The 23,721-nt window shown below is 41.9% G+C and overlaps 1 protein-coding gene across 1 annotated transcript; it reads left to right on the top strand.

The window, feature by feature from the left end:
• The first annotated feature begins 2,078 nt into the window (after positions 1-2,078).
• On the top strand, positions 2,079-21,719 carry LOC121535701 (GTP-binding protein Rheb). The gene is made up of 8 exons (XM_041842964.2): positions 2,079-2,698; positions 4,134-4,205; positions 8,143-8,210; positions 9,352-9,434; positions 11,585-11,641; positions 19,527-19,574; positions 19,836-19,917; positions 20,650-21,719. The coding sequence occupies exons 1-8, from the start codon at positions 2,647-2,649 to the stop codon at positions 20,740-20,742; spliced, it is 555 nt and encodes a 184-aa protein (XP_041698898.2). The 5' UTR covers positions 2,079-2,646; the 3' UTR covers positions 20,743-21,719.
• The last annotated feature ends 2,002 nt before the right edge of the window (positions 21,720-23,721 follow it).

Below are 23,721 nucleotides of genomic sequence, written 5' to 3'. Positions count from 1 at the left end.
AACAATGTCATTTGGACAGCCTGATTGTGTCAGAGGGGAGATGTCTGCTGCTATTGAAGCAGAAACAAGAATGCAGTCAGAATGCCAGCTGTGGAGCCAGGTACGCAAACCCCGACTGACAGCCAGCAGATTCCGTGAAATATGCCATGTTCGGTGGGGGAGTTGTCTGCCAAGGCTTTGGCAACCCGCATTCTGAGAGGAACTCCTCAGACAGCTGCTATGAGAAGAGGGTTGGATCTGGAACCTGAGATACTGAGGCAATATTCTGATTTTTGTGATGTCTCTCTGAAACAATGCGGGGTCATCATCCACCCTGATTCACCTCACCTTGCAGCCAGCCCGGATGCTAAAGTCTTCTGCCCAACAGAAGCACCACCATTTGGTCTTGCTGAGGTTAAGAGTTGCGATGTTGAAAATGTTACCCAAGTTAAACACCTGATCACAGTTAAAGGCCAGGCCTGCCTTAAGAAGAGCCACAAATACTACTATCAGGTTCAAGGCCAACTCGCCTTAAGCGGACTTCAGTGGTGTGACTTCATTACAGATACCCGCACTGACTTCACAGTTGAGAGAATCTTTAGGGATGAGGAGATTATCCACTCAATGCGACAGAAGCTTGATCATTTCTATTATAACATCTACATGGATGTCTTCTTAAGTTATAAAACATAAGGCAGAATTTTATGTGTAAATAGTGTTAAGGTAAATGTGGAAGGTGAACCTTTGACATTTTTTTCTTTAACTGCAAATTAACTTGTCATATACTGTATATCTCCTATGTACTGAAACACACATTTTGAAAAGGATTGTGATGTAAATGTCGACATGTTTTTCTTTAACTGCAAATGAACTTAATTGTGTTATATACTGTATATCTATGTATTGAAATACAAATCTTGAAAAGGATTGCGATGTTGTAAATGCTCTTACCAAAATCAAAAAGGATTGGAAGCAGTTGCTTGCAAACATATATTTAATAGTTCCATCAGTGCCATGACACATAAGCACATAACATGGTTAATAGTTGGATATTTTTACAATATATCACATTAGGTTCATTAATAGCTATGAAAAAGTTATTACCCTTAACAAAAACATACAGTATAACATTAGATCAATTAAATTACCAACAAAGTTAATTCATATTTACATTTTTTTGTACATACAATACAGTAATATAAAAGTACTTCTATTTACAGCCCATCTAGCTTACTCAGGAAATATACAACTTCCAGTTGACAAAAACATCAGACTGGTTTGTCTCCTTTAATGTCAAGAGGTCCCTGATAGTTCGACATGAGGCAGCAGATGGCCCACAGCTGATTCACTGAACCCACTGTGGAAAGAGGAACAAGCCCATCCCAGATATGGTACTCCTTCACCCTCCGTATGGCCCTCTCGACTAAAATCCTCAGCCGGGCGATGGCCTGGGTCTTAAGAGTGTCCTCCCTGCTGAGCTGAGGAGATTTTTTTTAACATTCAGCTTTAACCAGGAATCAATATTTATCTAGCTATCATGCACAACAGTATTTGAATAGGTGAGTTACTATACATTCATGAATAAACTAACTGCCTAACAAAGGGTTAGATAGCTAGCTAAGTAAACTTGTTACATTACAGCCAGGCAGCAATGTAACGCTACCTTTTAACGTTATCGGTATCTGGTACTAAGTTGTTGTTAGCTAACGTTAGCCCACTTTTAAGTAACTAAGGCAGTGAACAATTATGAATTAACAATAACGTTAGCAAGTTACAAACCATTGCATATACGTAAACATTATTACTCTTAACTTTACTAATTTAACTTAAACGTACCTTTTGGAATTTCTTCAAGTAGCTAGCTGTAAAGTGGTTATCCCACTGGCTATAGGGTGAACGCACCAATTTGTGAGTCGCTCTGGCTAAGAGCGTCTGCAAATGACGTTAATGTGCCCTTGAGCAAGGCACTTAACCCTAATTGCTCCTGTAAGTCGCTCTGGATAAGAGCGTCTGCTAAATGACTAAAATGTAAAAAAAATGTAAATGTAGTGGTCAACAGTTGTATTTTCGTTGAGAAGTCTCAGGTTACGGGCGAACGGAAGTGAAGTTAACCTGCTACGCGGAAAGGCGGAAGTTAGATGACGTCATCGTGAAAAGGGCCTATTAACGAAAAGGGACCAGGAATCTCAGCTAGACTGACAGCTGTCTGATCCAATCATTGTTACGTGTGAGACATAAACCATGGCGCTTGCCTACGGAGCTGTGAGGGGAACGGCACCTCCTTACCTTCAGGCTCTGATCCTAAGTTGAACGCACCAATTTGTAAATCGCTCTGGATAAGAGCGTCTGCTAAATGACGTAAATGTAAATAAAGCCCGCCTTTATTCTGTACACAACCAATCAGCATCGGGCATTGATGGCTACCCCGTGAGATCTTAAAGGAGAGTGACGCAGTTTTATACATGCCCCACATTTCTACTAAATGTACGGGAATTCAAATGTCTAATCTGTAAACGTATAATTTCTTATTTTACGAGAGTAGATAGTGATTTAAAAGAAAAACAGATCAAATCATCGGACTGCTCTGTTCGTGACATGCTAATGCCGTTTATGTTGGAGGTTGCTGCTATCCACCGCGAGGATTAGATGCGATAGCCAGCACGAGATATGCCGCAGCCCAAATCACGAAAAATCGTCATCCTCGGCTACAGATCCGTAGGTGAGTTCCATTTTTCTGTCGACCATAGAAAACCACACAAGATGCGTGTTTTAGGCGTTCTTTAGCTGTAGGTAGAGACCGCGCATGTGTAACGGATTATGCTCTCTTTATAAAATAGTTCCATTATAGGGAGCGTCATCTGTAACGCAACACCACGCTGGAAGAAATGAGCGCCTGCCCGATATTACGCCTTGTGATCGTCCTATAAGTGTTCAGTGTGGATGTTGCCCAATTCACCGAAGAGTTCTGTCTTCGAATGTGCTTGTTCAGTTGGCCTGGCATATAGACTACTGCATAGACTACTGTATAGACTACTGTAGCTGACAGGCCTTCTACTGTATAGACTACTGTATAGACTACTGTATAGACTACTGTATAGACTACTGTAGCTGACAGGCCTTCTACTGTATAGACTACTGTATAGACTACTGCATAGACTACTGTATAGACTACTGTAGCTGACAGGCCTACTACTGTATAGACTACTGTATAGACTACTGTATAGACTACTGTATAGACTACTGTAGCTGACAGGCCTGCATCTGTATAGACTACTGTATAGACTACTGTATAGACTACTGTAGCTGACAGGCCTACTACTGTATAGACTACTGTATAGACTACTGTATAGACTACTGTATAGACTACTGTAGCTGACAGGCCTCTACTGTATAGACACTGTATAGACTACTGTATAGACTACTGTATAGACTACTGCAGGCCGCCGACTACTGTATAGACTACTGTATAGACTACTGTAGCTGACAGGCCTACTACTGTATAGACTACTGTATAGACTACTGTATAGACTACTGTATAGACTACTGTAGCTGACAGGCCTGCATCTGTATAGACTACTGTATAGACTACTGTATAGACTACTGTATAGACTACTGTAGCTGACAGGCCTGCATGACTACTGTATGACTACTGTATAGACTACTGTAGTGACAGGCTATGTATAGACTACTGTATAGACTACTGTATAGACTACTGTATAGACTACTGTAGCTGACAGGCCTGACTACTGTATAGACTACTGTATAGACGACTGTATAGACTACTGTATAGACTACTGTAGCTGACAGGCCTTCTACTGTATAGACTACTGTATAGACTACTGTATAGACTACTGTAGCTGACAGGCCTGCATCTGTATAGACTACTGTATAGACTACTGTATAGACTACTGTATAGACTACTGTAGCTGACAGGCCTACTACATTTATATGAGAGAGAGAGAGAGAGAGAGAGAGAGAGAGAGAGAGAAATTTTAATGTTTACTGTTAATATTTATTGTTTATTTCACTTTTGTTTACTATCTACTTCACTTGCTTTGGCAATGTTAACACACGTTTCCCTTGAATTGAATTGAGAGGTGGGTTTTTTTTCTTCAAAAACTGATAAATGACATCTTACATGTTTTTCCCCGTAGGAAAGTCGTCGCTAACGATTCAGTTTGTGGAAGGCCAGTTTGTCGACTCCTACGACCCAACAATAGAAAACAGTAAGTGTCTTCAGAAACACATGAAGACGTACATGAGGACGTACAGCTCTGAGACTCAGCTGTGACACTGGTGGAACTCTGTAGCAGTAACACAGAGTGATGCATATATTCAAATATAATACCTTAGAGCGCTTTGGATTTTCACCTTGCTCCCGGTCTCCCGGTGCTGGTGTTTAACTGGTACAACTTGCGACACACACACATTTTAAATACTTTATTTGAATCCACCAATCAAATTTACTAAAAAATGGATCCAAACATTTCGAAGGTCCCTGTATGCATGGCACTCAAGGGTACAGAAAGCGCCTCCAAACAGCGAGGCTGCCCTCGCCAGCTGAAACAGAGCAGTACCTAGCCAATTGTTTTTGTCCTAGTTTATGTCAGGCCCGCAATCTGGAGGCCACGCACTGCAAGCCTGTGTACGTGGCCGAGTCTGACAAATATCAGTGCTACCAGCTTGCACCTTCACCCGAGGCTGTTAGCGGGAACAAACAATTGATTCCCACTAAAAATCATATTTTCCCTAACCTTAACCCCTAACCCTAACCCCTAACCCTAACCCTTAACCCCTAACCCTAACCCTTAACAGTGGGTTTTGACCAGAGGCGGTGCCTTCTCTTGACATGCCTATGTAAGCCTAAAATAGCCCCTTTCCTTGTGGGGACCGGCGAAATGTCCCCACTTGTCCGAATTTTCCTTGTTTAACTATCCTTATGAGGACTTCTGGTCCCCACAAGGATAGTACAACTAAAACACACCCCCACGGTTCCCCTATAATATATCTATATATATCTCTATAATAGCGTTCTTTACCATTGCTCCTGTTAGGGCTCTGTGACTGACTGGCTGATATAGTGTCTGGTTAGTAGTGTGAAGTGGATTCTGCTGGTACAGCCCTCTTCCTCCTCCTCCTTCTCTCCCCTCCTACTCCCTCTCCACATCCTCCTCCGCCCTAAACCTCCTCCACATCCTTCTCCTCCTCTACCTCCTCCACATCTTCCTCCTCCTCTACCTCCTCCCCCCTCCACATCCTCCTCCTCCTCCCCCCTCTACTTCCTCCACATCCTCCTCCCCCCTCCTACTCCCTCTCCACTTCCTCCTCCCTCCCCACTTCCTCCTCCCCCCTCCTCCCTCTCCACTTCCTCCTCCCCCCTCCTCCACATCCTCCCCCCACCTTCTTCTCCTCCTTCACAACATACAGGGACTTTTTTGTCCCTCAGTGCATTCGGAAAGTATTCAGACCCCTTCCATTTTTCCACATTTTGTTACGTTACAGCCTTATTCTAAAATGGATTACAAAAAATCAATTAATCATCAATCTACACACAATACCCCATAACGACAAAGCGAAAACAGGTTTTTAGAAATTTTTGCAAATGTACTAAAAATATAAAACAGACATACCTTAGTATTCAGGCCCTTTGCTATGAGACTCGAAATTGAGCGCTGGTGCATCCTGTTTCCATTGATCATCTCGAGATGTTTCTACAACTTGATTGGAGTCCATCTGTGGTAAATTCAATTGATTGGACATGATTTAGAAAGCCACACACCTGTCAGAGCAAAAACCAAGCGGAATTGTCCGTAGAGCTCCGAGACAGGATTGTGTCAAGGTACAGATCTGGGGAAGGGTACAAAAACATTTCTGCAGCATTGAAAGTCCCCAAGAACACAGTGGCCTCCATCATTCTGAAATGGAATTAGTTTGGAACCACCAAGACTCTTCCTAGAGCTGGCCGCCCTGCCAAACTGAGCAATCGGGGGAGAAGGGCCTTGGTCAGGGAGGTGACCAAGAACCCGATGGTCACTCTGACAGAGCTCCAGACTTCCTCTGTGGAGATGGGAGAACCTTCCAGAAGGACAATCATCTCTGCAGACCTCCACCAATCAGGCCTTTATGGTAGAGTGGCCAGACGGAAGCCACTCCTCAGTAAAAGGCACATGACAGCCCGCCTAAAGGACTCTCAGACCAACAAGATTCTCTGGTCAGATGAAATCAACATTGAAAGCTTTGGCCTGAATGCCAAGTGTCACATCTGGAGGAAACCTGGCACCATCCCTACGGTGAAGCATGGTGGTGGCAGCATCATGCTGTGGGGATGTTTTTCAGTGGCAGGGACTGGGAAACTAGTCAGGATCAAGGGAAAGATGAACGGAGCAAAGTACAGAGAGATCATTGATGAAAACCTGCTCAGGACAGACTGGGGCAAAGGTTCACCTTCCAACAGGACAACGACCCTAAGCACACAGCCAAGACAACGCAGGAGTGGCTTTGGGACAAGTCTCTGAATGTCATTGAGTTGCCCAGCCAGAGCCTGGACTTGAACCCGATCGAACATCTCTGGAGAGACCTGAAAATAGCTGTGCAGCGACGCTCCCCATCCAACCTGACAGAGCTTGAGAGGATCTGCAGAGAAGAATGGGAGAAACTCCCCAAATACAGGTGGGGTCTGAATTCTTTCCGAATGCTCTGCCAAGCTCAAGAAGACTTGAGGCTGTAATCGCTGCAAAAGGTGCTTCAACAAAGTACTGAGTAAAGGGTCTGAATACTTATGTAAATGTGATTTTTCAGTTTTTTATTTTTAATACATTTGCAAAAATGTCTAAAAACCTGTTTTTGCTTTGTCATTATGGGGTATTGTGTGTAAATTGATGAGGGGAAAAAACATTTTAATCAATTTTAGAATAAGGCTGTAACGTAACAAATGTGGAAAAAGTCAAGGGGTCTGAATACTTTCCGAATGCACTGTAGAAACGCAGTTTTTTCAATGGGATACAGCAGCTAGGTTTCCTTTCAATTGGTGACAGATTTTCATGCGAATATTCAAAAATCCACATAAAAACATTATGCACATAAAATTGACTTGTGGCAGATAAAAGGCTGTGCGTGATGACATAGTTCACGTAAAAATACATTTTGCGGTTAAATTCGCATTTTCAACTCAGCTGATGGGTTTTCTCAACCACAAAAATGTTTTGTGTTACATAGCGAGTGTGCCCACTCCGGTATTGGCATGTGTGCTCTAGCCAACAGATGGCAGATACAGTGTGTGTATAGCCTACATTATGAGATTATCATGGGGGAAAAAAAGCGAGATTATTTTTATTTGTCAAACGGCAGCCAAGCATCGACGATCATGTCACCAGAACAAGACCCTCAATATTTATTGGAAAGGAGCATCAAGCTCAAATGTTGTATTTGTATCTTCTTTTTTTTTTTGTCATTTAGCAGACGCTCTTATCCAGAGCGATTTACAGGAGCAATCAGGAGTTAAGTGCCTTGCTCAAGGGCACATCGACAGATTTTTCACCTAGTCGGCTCGGGGATTAGAACCAGCGACCTTTCGGTTACTGGCACAACGCTCTTAACCACTAAGCTACCTGCCGCCCTCATCACCTTGCACTTTTCACCACCCTGTGAAGTTCATCATCATTTATTTAATCTGTAGCCTAATAAACTGCATGTCTTTCTCGACGAGTCGTAGTGGGAGGACCACACAACATGTCTGACTCCAAGCTTACTTCGATATGATGGTTATTAAATCAATATTTGCGCATAAAAGCGTTTCCACTGACATTTCTCGCATAATTAATTTTACAGACACACAAAAAGAGCCCACCTTGTCTAGCATATTTTGTTTTGTCGACATTTGGAAAGTTCACCGAACATTTTTCTGTTTCCATCAGGACTGTCATGACATTTTTTAATCGGACATACTTTACTCCCATAAAAACGTTGGATGGGAACCTGGTTAGAGAGACATATTTTATTGAAAACCTTTATCATATGTCTAGACGAGCTGAATGACAGGAGTCAATAACCTCAGGAGTTAGACTCTATAGAGACGATCTTTATATGAATGGAGAGAGTTCACGGTAATCGTCTGTTAGATGTCACTGCCATTTAACTCCTATCTTCTCTACCTTTTTGCTGCAGCATTTACCAAGATGATCACGATAAGCGGACAGGAATACCACCTGCAGTTGGTAGATACAGCGGGACAGGTAGGAGTGTACACCACAGGGATCTATTTTAAAAATCAACTTCAAACCGTTTTTATAAGACCTTACATTTCTACATTGACTCATGGTTGGGGACCTGGCCCTACTCATAATGTAGTATCATATTAGAATTTTAGAACACAGGCTATGTTCCAATGCCCACACTAGAATGCGCCATACTTCTAATTAGAATGATTGCATTACTCTTTTGCTCTAAGGCCTAGAATCTAAGCGGGATACTAATATGGACATTGAAACTGAGCCATTATGTTACAGAATGCAGGCTAAGCACTTATTTCACTCAGTCTCTCTCTCTGTTACGAACCCCGTGGCTTTAAACGTCTAGGGTGGATGGACAAGAGACCCGTAACATAATTCATGCAAATTAGAATCGTGACATGGAAACAGTGAGAACAAAAAAAATACACTGACAAACCATAAGCTACCGTCAAACATAAAATGTTTATTATGAACACACGGTAAAGGTTTGGGAAAAAGGGCTGAGCAGGACCCAAGAAATGAAACAGTAGTGTAAAAAAAAAAAACTAAACTGATCTTGCCTGCCTCAAGAACCGCTAAGCTACTGCTAATCATACAAAAATACAGTGGGTGGTCTGCTCAGGTCTAACTAGTGTTTTTAGACAGTTTTCTTCCTACGGGTAATGTAGGCCCAAGGGCAACTTGCTTAATTTCCCCTTTTCCCAGAAACACACAACAAAGTTACCAAACAGAGTAACCAGCAAATGAGTGAGTACACAGGACACCACAGTATCCATACTCACATACGGAAAATAGTCTCTCTCTACAAACACAACTGACTGGCTTTTAAAACAATGGGAGGTGTGAGTGGGAAACCAGAAACAGGTGGTGCAATACAGAGGAATGTCCACTGATTGGTCCACCTCAGCAATCAGCAGCCAAACGACCACCAATCAGGAACATAAAGGACACCTGTGATTAGGGCAGAAGGAGAGGAAAAACACAAAAACACACACAGGATACCTGTATCCGTAACACTCTCTCTTTCTCTCTCGCTCTCTCTCTCTCCTTCCCCCCCTCTCTCTCCCCATCTCACCCTCTCTCTCCCTCCCCCCCTCTCTCTCTCTCCCCCCTCTCTCTCCCCATCTCACCCTCTCTTTTCCAGGATGAATACTCTATCTTTCCTCAGACCTATTCCATAGATGTCAACGGTTACATCCTAGTCTACTCTGTCACGTCTAATAAAAGGTTAGTCAGCTATTTACTCTACTATATTTTAATGATTTTAGATTGTGCAAAATTGTCTGCAGCAGGGGTGGTCAACCACTGTGCAGGTTTTTTACTTCAGCCCTGCTCGAAGCTGATTCAGCTAATCAAGGTCCTGATGAGCAGCTGAATCAGGTGTGTTAGAGTAGGGCTGGAACAAAAGCCTGCACATCCAGCAGTAGCTCTAGAGGAGGGTTGCCCCCCCCCCTGGTCCACAATGACCAGATTAACTACACCAGCATTACACAGACTGGGTCCCGCCCCCGGGTGCATGTTGTGGTTTTTACACAGCTGATTCAAATAATCACAGAATGATGACGAGTTTATCATTTTAATGAGTCCCCAGTTCCCAGGACAGAGTTTTGGAAATGCTGAACTATTCTATCAGCTCAGATGTATGGCAGTATTTATGTATGACAGTATATGTGACAGTACAGTGGGGGGGGAAAAAAGTATTTAGTCAGCCACCAATTGTGCAAGTTCTCCCACTTGAAAAGATGAGAGAGGCCTGTAATTTTCATCATAGGTACACGTCAACTATGACAGACAAATTGAGGGGGGAAAAAATCCAGAAAATCACATTGTAGGATTTTTAATGATTTTATTTGCAAATTATGGTGGAAAAATAAGTATTTGGTCACCTACAAACAAGCAAGATTTCTAGCTCTCACAGACCTGTAACTTCTTCTTTAAGAGGCTTCTCTGTCCTCCACTCGTTACCTGTATTAATGGCACCTGTTTGAACTTATTATCAGTATAAAAGACACCTGTCCACAACCTCAAACAGTCACACTCCAAACTCCACTATGACCAAGACCAAAGAGCTGTCAAAGGACACCAGAAACAAAATTGTAGACCTGCACCAGGCTGGTAAGACTGAATCTGCAATAGGTAAGCAGCTTGGTTTGAAGAAATCAACTGTGGGAGCAATTATTAGGAAATGGAAGACATACAAGACCACTGATAATCTCCCTCGATCTGGGGCTCCACGCAAGATCTCACCCCGTGGGGTCAAAATGATCACAAGAACGATGAGCAAAAATCCCAGAACCACACAGGGGGACCTAGTGAATGACCTGCAGAGAGCTGGGACCAAAGTAACAAAGCCTACCATCAGTAACACACTACGCTGCCAGGGACTCAAATCCTGCAGTGCCAGACGTGTCCCCCTGCTTAAGCCAGTACATGTCCAGGCCCGTCTGAAGTTTGCTAGAGTGCATTTGGATGATCCAGAAGAGGATTGGGAGAATGTCAGATGAAACCAAAATACAACTTTTTGGTAAAAACTCAACTCGTCGTGTTTGGAGGACAAAGAATGCTGAGTTGCATCCAAAAACACCATACCTACTGTGAAGCATGGGGTGGAAACATCATGCTTTGGGGCTGTTTTTCTGCAAAGGGACCAGGACGACTGATCCGTGTAAAGGAAAGAATGAATGGGGCCATGTATCGTGAGATTTTGAGTGAAAACCTCCTTCCATCAGCAAGGGCATTGAAGATGAAACGTGGCTGGGTCTTTCAGCATGACAATGATCCCAAACACACTGCCCGGGCAACGAAGGAGTGGCTTCGTAAGAAGCATTTCAAGGTCCTGGAGTGGCCTAGCCAGTCTCCAGATCTCAACCCCATAGAAAATCTTTGGAGGGAGTTGAAAGTCCGTGTTGCCCAGCGACAGCCCCAAAACATCACTGCTCTCGAGGAGATCTGCATGGAGGAATGGGCCAAAATACCAGCAACAGTGTGTGAAAACCTTGTGAAGACTTACAGAAAACGTTTGACCTGTGTCATTGCCAACAAAGGGTAGATAACAAAGTATTGAGAAACTTTTATTATTGACCAAATACTTATTTTCCACCATAATTTGCAAATATATTCATTAAAAATCCTACAATGTGATTTTCTGGATATTTTTTTCTCATTCTGTCTGTCATAGTTGACGTGTACCTATGATGAAAATTACAGGCCTCTCTCATCTTTTTAAGTGGGAGAACTTGCACAATTGGTGGCTGACTAAATACTTTTTTCCCCACTGTATATGTCACAGTATTTATATATGACAGTATATGTGACAGCATGTATAACATTATGTGTGACAGTATGTATAACAGTATGTTGTTTTTCTTCTCTTCCAGTTTTGAAGTAGTTAAGGTTATCCATGAAAAACTTCTGGATATGGTGGGGAAATCTCAGTGAGTATTTCCAATTAAACCTCATCTACTGTAACCTGACGTATATTAACCCTCTACTGTAACCTGACGTATATTAACCCTCCTCTACTGTAACCTGACGTATATTAACCCTCTACTGTAACCTGACGTATATTAACCCTCTACTGTAACCTGACGTATATTAACCCTCTACTGTAACCTGACGTATATTAACCCTCTACTGTAACCTGACGTATATTAACCCCTCTACTGTAACCTGACGTATATTAACCCTCCTCTACTGTAACCTGACGTATATTAACCCTCCTCTACTGTAACCTGACGTATATTAACCCTCCTCTACTGTAACCTGACGTATATTAACCCTCTACTGTAACCTGACGTATATTAACCCTCTACTGTAACCTGACGTATATTAACCCTCTACTGTAACCTGACGTATATTAACCCTCCTCTACTGTAACCTGACGTATATTAACCCTCTACTGTAACCTGACGTATATTAACCCTCCTCTACTGTAACCTGACGTATATTAACCCTCCTCTACTGTAACCTGACGTATATTAACCCTCTACTGTAACCTGACGTATATTAACCCTCTACTGTAACCTGACGTATATTAACCCTCTACTGTAACCTGACGTATATTAACCCTCTACTGTAACCTGACGTATATTAACCCTCTACTGTAACCTGACGTATATTAACCCTCCTCTACTGTAACCTGACGTATATTAACCCTCCTCTACTGTAACCTGACGTATATTAACCCTCCTCTACTGTAACCTGACGTATATTAACCCTCCTCTACTGTAACCTGACGTATATTAACCCTCCTCTACTGTAACCTGACGTATATTAACCCTCTACTGTAACCTGACGTATATTAACCCTCTACTGTAACCTGACGTATATTAACCCTCCTCTACTGTAACCTGACGTATATTAACCCTCCTCTACTGTAACCTGACGTATATTAACCCTCTACTGTAACCTGACGTATATTAACCCTCCTCTACTGTAACCTGACGTATATTAACCCTCCTCTACTGTAACCTGACGTATATTAACCCTCTACTGTAACCTGACGTATATTAACCCTCCTCTACTGTAACCTGACGTATATTAACCCTCTACTGTAACCTGACGTATATTAACCCTCCTCTACTGTAACCTGACGTATATTAACCCTCTACTGTAACCTGACGTATATTAACCCTCCTCTACTGTAACCTGACGTATATTAACCCTCTACTGTAACCTGACGTATATTAACCCTCTACTGTAACCTGACGTATATTAACCCTCTACTGTAACCTGACGTATATTAACCCTCTACTGTAACCTGACGTATATTAACCCTCTACTGTAACCTGACGTATATTAACCCTCTACTGTAACCTGACGTATATTAACCCTCCTCTACTGTAACCTGACGTATATTAACCCTCCTCTACTGTAACCTGACGTATATTAACCCTCTACTGTAACCTGACGTATATTAACCCTCCTCTACTGTAACCTGACGTATATTAACCCTCCTCTACTGTAACCTGACGTATATTAACCCTCTACTGTAACCTGACGTATATTAACCCTCTACTGTAACCTGACGTATATTAACCCTCTACTGTAACCTGACGTATATTAACCCTCTACTGTAACCTGACGTATATTAACCCTCCTCTACTGTAACCTGACGTATATTAACCCTCTACTGTAACCTGACGTATATTAACCCTCTACTGTAACCTGACGTATATTAACCCTCCTCTACTGTAACCTGACGTATATTAACCCTCTACTGTAACCTGACGTATATTAACCCTCCTCTACTGTAACCTGACGTATATTAACCCTCTACTGTAACCTGACGTATATTAACCTCCTCTACTGTAACCTGACGTATATTAACCCTCCTCTACTGTAACCTGACGTATATTAACCCTCTACTGTAACCTGACGTATATTAACCCTCTACTGTAACCTGACGTATATTAACCCCTCTACTGTAACCTGACGTATATTAACCCTCTACTGTAACCTGACGTATATTAACCCTCTACTGTAACCTGACGTATATTAACCCTCCTCTACTGTAACCTGACGTATATTAACCCTCCTCTACTGTAACCTGACGTATATTAACCCTCCTCTACTGTAACCTGACGTATATTAACCCTCCTCTACTGTAACCTGACGTATATTAACCCTCTACTGTAACCTGACGTATATTAACCCTCTACTGTAACCTGACGTATATTAACCCTCTACTGTAACCTGACGTATATTAACCCTCTACTGTAACCTGACGTATATTAACCCTCTACTGTAACCTGACGTATATTAACCCTCTACTGTAACCTGACGTATATTAACCCTCTACTGTAACCTGACGTATATTAACCCTCCTCTACTGTAACCTGACGTATATTAACCCTCTACTGTAACCTGACGTATATTAACCCTCCTCTACTGTAACCTGACGTATATTAACCCTCTACTGTAACCTGACGTATATTAACCCTCTACTGTAACCTGACGTATATTAACCCTCTACTGTAACCTGACGTATATTAACCCTCTACTGTAACCTGACGTATATTAACCCTCTACTGTAACCTGACGTATATTAACCCTCTACTGTAACCTGACGTATATTAACCCTCTACTGTAACCTGACGTATATTAACCCTCTACTGTAACCTGACGTATATTAACCCTCTACTGTAACCTGACGTATATTAACCCTCTACTGTAACCTGACGTATATTAACCCTCTACTGTAACCTGACGTATATTAACCCTCCTCTACTGTAACCTGACGTATATTAACCCTCCTCTACTGTAACCTGACGTATATTAACCCTCTACTGTAACCTGACGTATATTAACCCTCTACTGTAACCTGACGTATATTAACCCTCTACTGTAACCTGACGTATATTAACCCTCTACTGTAACCTGACGTATATTAACCCTCCTCTACTGTAACCTGACGTATATTAACCCTCCTCTACTGTAACCTGACGTATATTAACCCTCTACTGTAACCTGACGTATATTAACCCCCTCTACTGTAACCTGACGTATATTAACCCTCCTCTACTGTAACCTGACGTATATTAACCCTCTACTGTAACCTGACGTATATTAACCCTCCTCTACTGTAACCTGACGTATATTAACCCTCCTCTACTGTAACCTGACGTATATTAACCCTCTACTGTAACCTGACGTATATTAACCCCTCTACTGTAACCTGACGTATATTAACCCTCTACTGTAACCTGACGTATATTAACCCTCTACTGTAACCTGACGTATATTAACCCTCTACTGTAACCTGACGTATATTAACCCTCTACTGTAACCTGACGTATATTAACCCTCTACTGTAACCTGACGTATATTAACCCTCTACTGTAACCTGGCGTATATTAACCCTCTACTGTAACCTGACGTATATTAACCCTCTACTGTAACCTGACGTATATTAACCCTCTACTGTAACCTGACGTATATTAACCCTCCTCTACTGTAACCTGACGTATATTAACCCTCTACTGTAACCTGACGTATATTAACCCTCTACTGTAACCTGACGTATATTAACCCTCTACTGTAACCTGACGTATATTAACCCTCTACTGTAACCTGACGTATATTAACCCTCTACTGTAACCTGACGTATATTAACCCTCTACTGTAACCTGACGTATATTAACCCTCTACTGTAACCTGACGTATATTAACCCTCTACTGTAACCTGACGTATATTAACCCTCTACTGTAACCTGACGTATATTAACCCTCTACTGTAACCTGACGTATATTAACTCCTCTACTGTAACCTGACGTATATTAACCCTCTACTGTAACCTGACGTATATTAACCCTCCTCTACTGTAACCTGACGTATATTAACCCTCTACTGTAACCTGACGTATATTAACCCTCTACTGTAACCTGACGTATATTAACCCTCTACTGTAACCTGACGTATATTAACCCTCTACTGTAACCTGACGATATTAACCCTCTACTGTAACCTGACGTATATTAACCCTCTACTGTAACCTGACGTATATTAACCCTCTACTGTAACCTGACGTATATTAACCCTCCTCTACTGTAACCTGACGATATTAACCCTCTACTGTAACCTGACGTATATTAACCCTCCTCTACTGTAACCTGACGTATATTAACCCTCCTCTACTGTAACCTGACGTATATTAACCCTCTACTGTAACCTGACGTATATTAACTCCTCTACTGTAACCTGACGTATATTAACCCTCCTCTACTGTAACCTGACGTATATTAACCCTCTACTGTAACCTGACGTATATTAACCCTCCTCTACTGTAACCTGACGTATATTAACCCTCCTCTACTGTAACCTGACGTATATTAACCCTCCTCTACTGTAACCTGACGTATATTAACCCTCTACTGTAACCTGACGTATATTAACCCTCCTCTACTGTAACCTGACGTATATTAACCCTCTACTGTAACCTGACGTATATTAACCCTCTACTGTAACCTGACGTATATTAACCCTCCTCTACTGTAACCTGACGTATATTAACCCTCCTCTACTGTAACCTGACGTATATTAACCCTCTACTGTAACCTGACGTATATTAACCCTCTACTGTAACCTGACGTATATTAACCCTCTACTGTAACCTGACGTATATTAACCCTCTACTGTAACCTGACGTATATTAACCCTCCTCTACTGTAACCTGACGTATATTAACCCTCTACTGTAACCTGACGTATATTAACTCCTCTACTGTAACCTGACGTATATTAACCCTCTACTGTAACCTGACGTATATTAACCCTCTACTGTAACCTGACGTATATTAACCCTCCTCTACTGTAACCTGACGTATATTAACCCTCTACTGTAACCTGACGTATATTAACCCTCTACTGTAACCTGACGTATATTAACCCTTCTACTGTAACCCAGACGTATATTAACCCTCCTCTACTGTAACCTGACGTATATTAACCCTCTACTGTAACCTGACGTATATTAACCCTCCTCTACTGTAACCTGACGTATATTAACTCCTCTACTGTAACCTGACGTATATTAACCCTCTCTACTGTAACCTGGACGTATATTAACCCTCTACTGTAACCTGACGTATATTAACCCTCTACTGTAACCTGACGTATATTAACCCTCTACTGTAACCTGACGTATATTAACCCTCCTCTACTGTAACCTGACGTATATTAACCCTCCTCTACTGTAACCTGACGTATATTAACCCTCCTCTACTGTAACCTGACGTATATTAACCCTCCTCTACTGTAACCTGACGTATATTAACCCTCCTCTACTGTAACCTGACATAGCAGGCCTAAAAGAAACGCCTGAAACTAAACGCCTCACATTCTGGTCATGACGAGAGAAACAAACTGTCCGAGGAGGTTCACCCTATCCAGTAAATGTGGAGTAGGAGTTAAGATGGAGTATCGTCTTGTTAATATTCAGATGGTAACAACTTCAGAGCTAGCCAGCTAGCGTTATCCAGCGATTAATGGAATCGCCGACAAAGTTGACACCCAACAATATTGGTATGTGGTGTTTGTCTACTTTGTGGCACTTGCTTGGAAAGCTCCGTGTTTTCCAGTCATACAGTGCCGCGAAAAAGTATTTTCCCCCTTTCTGACTTTCTCTATTTTTGCCCCCTTACACTAAATAACTGGTTGTGCCACCTTTAGCTGCAATGACTCCAGCCAAACGCTTCCTGTAGTTGTTAATCAGTCTCTCACATCGCTGTGGAGGACATTTGGCCCACTCTTTCGTGCAGAACTGTTTTAACTCAGCGACATTTGTGGGTTTTCAAGCATGAACTGCTCGTTTCAAGTCCTGCCACAACATCTCAATTGGGATTAGGTCTGGACTTTGACTAGGCCATTCCAAAACTTCAAATGTGTTGCTTTTTAACAATTTTAATGTAGACTTGATTGTGTGTTTTGGATCATTGTCTTGCTGCATGAGCCAGCTGCGCTTCAGCTTCAGCTCGCAGACAGATGGTCTGACATTCTCCTGTACAATTATCTGATATAGAGCAGAATTCATGGTTCCTTCTATTAAGGCAAGTCGTCCAGGTCCTGAGGCAGCAAAGCATCCCCAAACCATCACACCACCACCACCATGCTTGACCGTTGGTATGATGTTCTTACTGTGGAATGCAGTGTTTGGTTTCCATCTCGTCAAATAAGCAGTTCATGCATGAAAACCCACAGCGACGTGAGAGACTGATCAACAACTACAGGAAGCGTTTGGTTGGAGTCATTGCAGCTAAAGGTGGCACAACCAGTTATTGAGTGTAAGGGGGCAATTACTTCTTCACACAAAGGAATTGGGTGTTGCGTAACTTTGTTTATTAAATAAATGAAATAAGTATGTAATTGTTGTGTTATTTATTCACTAGAGGTTCCCTTTATCTAATATTAGGTTTTGGTTGAAGATCTGATAACATTCAGTATCGTGCACTATATGTTTCACCGGGGACTGTAAACTGCGAGGCACATGTCCAAAAGCGGAAGTCGCGTCACAGGCTCTCTTCCTTTTGCCCCTAAAAACCGGATGTCTCAGATTTTTGCCCCTGAAAACCGGATGGCTCATATTTTTGCCCCTGAAAACCGGACGGCTCATATTTTTGCCCCTGAAAACCGGATGGCTCAGATTTTTGCCCCTGAAAACCGGATGGCTCAGATTTTTGCCCCTGAAAACCGGATGGCTCAGATTTTTGCCCCTGAAAACCGGATGGCTCAGATTTTTGCCCCTGAAAACCGGATGGCTCAGATTTTTGCCCCTGAAAACCGGATGGCTCAGATTTTTGCCCCTGAAAACCGGATGGGTCAGATTTTTGCCCCTGAAAACCGGATGGCTCAGATTTTTGCCCCTGAAAACCGGATGGCTCAGATATTTGCCCCTGAAAACCGGATGTCTCAGATTTTTGCCCCTGAAAACCGGATGTCTCAGATTTTTGCCCCTGAAAACCGGATGTCTCAGATTTTTGCAGATGAGGCTGAGGGTGCATCTACCGTGTCTATGTAACATTTGGGAATATGGGATACAACATGTGGTTTTGTCTTGGATACATGGGATACAACATGTGGTTTTGTCTTGGATACATGGGATACAACATGTGGTTTTGTCTCGGATACATGGGATACAACATGTGGTTTTGTCTCGGATACATGGGATACAACATGTGGTTTTGTCTCTGATACATGGGATACAACATGTGGTTTTGTCTTGGATACATGGGATACAACATGTGGTTTTGTCTTGGATACATGGGATACAACATGTGGTTTTGTCTCGGATACATGGGATACAACATGTGGTTTTGTCTCTGATACATGGGATACAACATGTGGTTTTGTCTCTGATACATGGGATACAACATGTGGTTTTGTCTCGGATACATGGGATACAACATGTGGTTTTGTCTCTGATACATGGGATACAACATGTGGTTTTGTATTGGATACATGGGATACAACATGTGGTTTTGTCTCGGATACATGGGATACAACATGTGGTTTTGTATTGGATACATGGGATACAACATGTGGTTTTGTATTGGATACATGGGATACAACATGTGGTTTTGTCTCTGATACATGGGATACAACATGTGGTTTTGTATTGGATACATGGGATACAACATGTGGTTTTGTCTTGGATACATGGGATACAACATGTGGTTTTGTCTTGGATACATGGGATACAACATGTGGTTTTGTCTCGGATACATGGGATACAACATGTGGTTTTGTCTCGGATACATGGGATACAACATGTGGTTTTGTCTCGGATACATGGGATACAACATGTGGTTTTGTCTTTCTCTACAGAGTACCTATTATGTTGGTGGGAAATAAGAACGACCTGCACATGGAAAGGTGTGTTACTTACTGACATACGTAGATACACACACTCACACACACACACACACAAACACACACACACACACACACACACACACACTAAAGCTCTCTGATTCAGAGGGGTTGGGTTAAATGCGGAAGACACATTTCAGTTGAATGCATTCAGTTGTACAACTGACTAGGTATCCGTGACGCCATCCTCTAACCTGTTGGTGTGTGTGTGTGTGTGCGTGTGCGTGTGGTGTCTGATTGGTGTGATGTTACTTTGTATTCCAGGGTGATCAGCTGTGAGGAAGGGAAGGCACTAGCAGACTCCTGGAACGCTGCCTTCATGGAATCCTCAGCTAAAGAGAACCAGGTGAAAACAACTAGAACACGTCTATGCCATAGAACAGGGCCTGGAGGGACAAAACACTTCTGGTGCTTGTTTCTACCTGGTAGTTAATCACCTGGTTTCCCAGGTCTGAATTAGTCCCTGGTTGGAAGGAGAGAATGAAAACCTGAAGAAGTGTTTTTGGCCCTCTATGACCGACATCGAACAGCCCTGCCGTAGATCGTAGCACTAATACACCTGATTCCACGAACCAACTCCTCATCAAACCTTTGATTAATGGAATCAGGAGTGTAGTACTAGGGCGAAAACTACAATATGCACCTATTTGGTCCCCAGGGCCAGGGTTAAAAAACACTGCTACAGGCACTGAGCTTGGGAGTCTACAGGCCTGTATTGCAGTACTCTGTACTCTACAGCAGGGGACAGCTCAGCTCTCCACACTATTGAAAGGAACATTCTAGAGAAGTTACAGTACTGTTCTCTCTCTCTCTCTCTCTCTCTCTCTCTCTCTCTCTCTCTCTCTCTCTCTCTCTCTCTCTCTCTCTCTCTCTCTCTCTCTCTCTCTCTCTCTCTCTCTCTCTCTCTCTCTCTCTCTCTCTCTCTCTCTCTCTCTCTCTCTCTCTCTCTCTCTCTCTCTCTCTGACGGTGGTGTCGTAGTAGATAGTAAAGTAGTCTGTTCTATTTCTTTCTGGTGTGTGTTTCCGACGGCGGTGGAGTTGTTATATTCTAACCGGTGTGTCTCTGTGTGTGTCTCAGACGGCGGTGGAGGTGTTCAAGAGGATGATCCTGGAGGCCGAGAAGCTGGAAGGAGGCGTCCAACCAGGGAAGACTTCCTGCTCCTTGATGTAGAGCTGCTGATCAATCAAAACAGAGAACAGGACACTGCACTGGGATATCCCGTTACTTGAAGGCTTCCTGCCAGTTCAACTACTACTTCTCAACTGTCTTCAACTGTCAACTCACCAACAGTTTATTTGTCAGTATTTCTGTTTGTTTGTTATGAAAGGTTGAGTGGCTGTCATACTGTACATTTCCCACAATCCACTTCTCGTCTGTTCTGTGCTCAGCCCTGATGCAAAACTGAGGCCCTGCCCAGAAATAACCCCTAGACCCTACACCCTTACCCCCCAAGGCACTTCTAGGGTTTAGGGACTAGGGGCTGTTTCTGTAGTCTTGTTCGACTATCCTGATCTTGCAAAAGCACAGCGATCAGGATGGTAGATCAGACTACTGTTTCTCATAAAGTATGTATCAGAAACTATGACTGGCTTCCTCACGTGGGGCTGCACAGGTGTCCATTCTGGCTTTATGGTGGAATTGTGACTATGGAAGATCAGAGATATTCCATGTAATTTGATTTCACATTGAACCTTCTCATATTAGAGATGTCATGAAGACAAACAATCCCTTCTATTGAATTTAGTTTTTTATATGTTTATTTAATCAATGATTGTTTTGTCCTCACACAGCTCTATCCATGGAATTAGTCCACTGTGCCACCAGCATGGACCTAGCATGCAATGTTTTGTTTCACTCATACAAAGCTCTTCGTTTTAGTCTATTCAAACAGACCCCATTTCAAAGGAAACAAGCACTCATTAAGATCAGGTGTGGTTAATTAGTGGGTGTAGCCAACACACCTGAACACACTTAACAAGATACAGGATAGAGAGAGTTTTGTTGACGCTGAGAACAGAATTTATATGTTTTTAAAATAACAATCTTAGAACATTCTCTGAATGTTACTAAAGTTTTCTGTATTTTTTTAATGGACCTTTTGGAACAATTTGAGAACATGACTTTAAATAAAAACCATGAGGAAAACTGTAGGAAACGTTATGCTGAAGTACTGAAATTCCCACAGAAGAACGTTGTTTCTTAACGTTCTCTGAACTGTTTTAAAATGTCAAACCAGTTGGAGAACGTTTCTAGAACATTACCAAAATTGAAATGAAATGTAACCATGTTTGACATTTTAGGAAACATTCTGTTAAAAGTAATGAAATAGGAAGACAATTACGTTTTTTAAGTTCACCTAAATGTGCTGAGAATGTTCCAAAGCCAAGCAACTACCCAGAAAGTTGTGGGAAGGTTGTATGCAAAATAACCGTAGGACAACAACGCTCTCACCGAGCTCTAAGAAACACATGGTTCTCAGAACGTTATGTGCTAGCTGGGATGGTTCTCAGAACGTTATGTGCTAGCTGGGATGGTTCTCAGAACGTTATGTGCTAGCTGGGATGGTTCTCAGAACGTTATGTGCTAGCTGGGATGGTTCTCAGAACGTTATGTGCTAGCTGGGATGGTTCTCAGAACGTTATGTGCCAGCTGGGCTCTGTCATTGTTGTCATTGTCAATCCATACCCCACTAAAACCTAATAGGAAATCTTCCAATAAACTTAAGGGCGAATCCTAACTCCCTTAAGTCAAATTTTCACAGTCTCCCATTGACATCAATGCATGACTAAAGTGAACATTCAATTTATGTGGAAGTTAGGATTAGCTCTTTAGACATTTCTGATGCATTCGTAGCTGTTTCCTCTGTCCCTCCAATACACAGCTCTTTCTTTATCTACTACTTCTCTCCCCGTCGTTGTCAGTCAGATGTTTTGTTTTGTTGCATAGCCGTTTCTGTCGTCAGACAAAATATCTGCATCGCATTTTCTAATGTTGTACAAAATGTTTTTTGATTGTAATCATTAAAGCAGAAAGTGATTATTTATTTCAGAAGTGTTTGTTGTATCATTCCTACAATGATGATTGATACACTTTGCTCAGATTCAATCATTTTGAAAAAAAGATTTTTTAACTACAAAGGGTTTCAAGGTTTTGGTTTATTTCAAGTCAAATCATGATTCACGTTTGCTGATAAATATCAAGCATAGTTGATGTGATGGTTGTTGTGATGGTTGATGTTGTGATGGTTTAAGTTGCGATGGTTGTTGTGATGGTTGATGCTGCAATGGTTTATGTGATGGTACTCCAGACCTCCAGGGTAGGATTTGAATATCCCTGGTCCAGAATGTGAACCAGTATATAGATTCTAGAATGTGAACCAGTATATAGATTCTAGAATGTGAACCAGTATATAGATTCTAGAATATGAACCAGTATATAGATTCTAGAATGTGAACCAGTATATAGATTCTAGAATGTGAATCAGTATATAGATTCTAGAATGTGAATCAGTATATAGATTCTAGAATGTGAACCAGTATATCGATTCTAGAATGTGAATCAGTATATAGATTCTAGAATGTGAACCAGTATATAGATTCTAGAATGTGAACCAGTATATAGATTCTAGAATGTGTTGCACTTCTCAGTGTCACAACACTTCATGTTGATGTAAGCGTTGGTTTGGAACATCTTACAGCCCGACATGTCCATGCATCTCTGGAAATGGCCAACTGAGAGAGAAAACATAGGACAATGTTATGTTACTATGTGATAGCTGTTAACGGTTGACTATAATCTGTATTAAAAACCTTTTATTCTTGGTTATTCAAACCAGGGCCTGCATCCCCTCTGAAAAAAAAACTGCATAGACCAGCATGATACGTATGCTGATCTATGCTTTTTTATTTTTTAGCAGGGTCCACAAAGCATCTCAGAGCAGGAGTGCTGATGTAGGATGAGTCCATATAGTCTTATTCATTACGATATAAAACTGCACCACTCTGAGACGATTTGTCAACACTGGCACAGAACTTAGTGTGACATGACATCCAATGCTGTTTTCTCAAGTAATGTAGCATCATCACAACATTACTATTTTTCAAGTGTAAGGGTTTAGCTCAGCGGGCTAACATAGTCTGAAGACCCGGG

This window comes from Coregonus clupeaformis, chromosome 21, assembly GCF_020615455.1.
Source record: "Coregonus clupeaformis isolate EN_2021a chromosome 21, ASM2061545v1, whole genome shotgun sequence".
Taxonomy (NCBI): Eukaryota; Metazoa; Chordata; class Actinopteri; order Salmoniformes; family Salmonidae; genus Coregonus; species Coregonus clupeaformis.
The sequence above is the reverse complement of the archived record's forward strand: the minus strand, read 5'-3'. Positions and strand labels throughout refer to the sequence as shown.

Bases quoted from the DNA above. Each gene is read 5' to 3' on its own strand.
- LOC121535701 (XM_041842964.2), top strand. From the start codon at position 2,647: ATGCCGCAGCCCAAATCACGAAAAATCGTCATCCTCGGCTACAGATCC. The intron at 4,206-8,142 runs GTAAGTGTCTTC...TTTTTGCTGCAG, and splicing joins CGACCCAACAATAGAAAACA to CATTTACCAAGATGATCACG. The intron at 19,918-20,649 runs GTGAAAACAACT...TGTGTGTCTCAG, and splicing joins CCTCAGCTAAAGAGAACCAG to ACGGCGGTGGAGGTGTTCAA.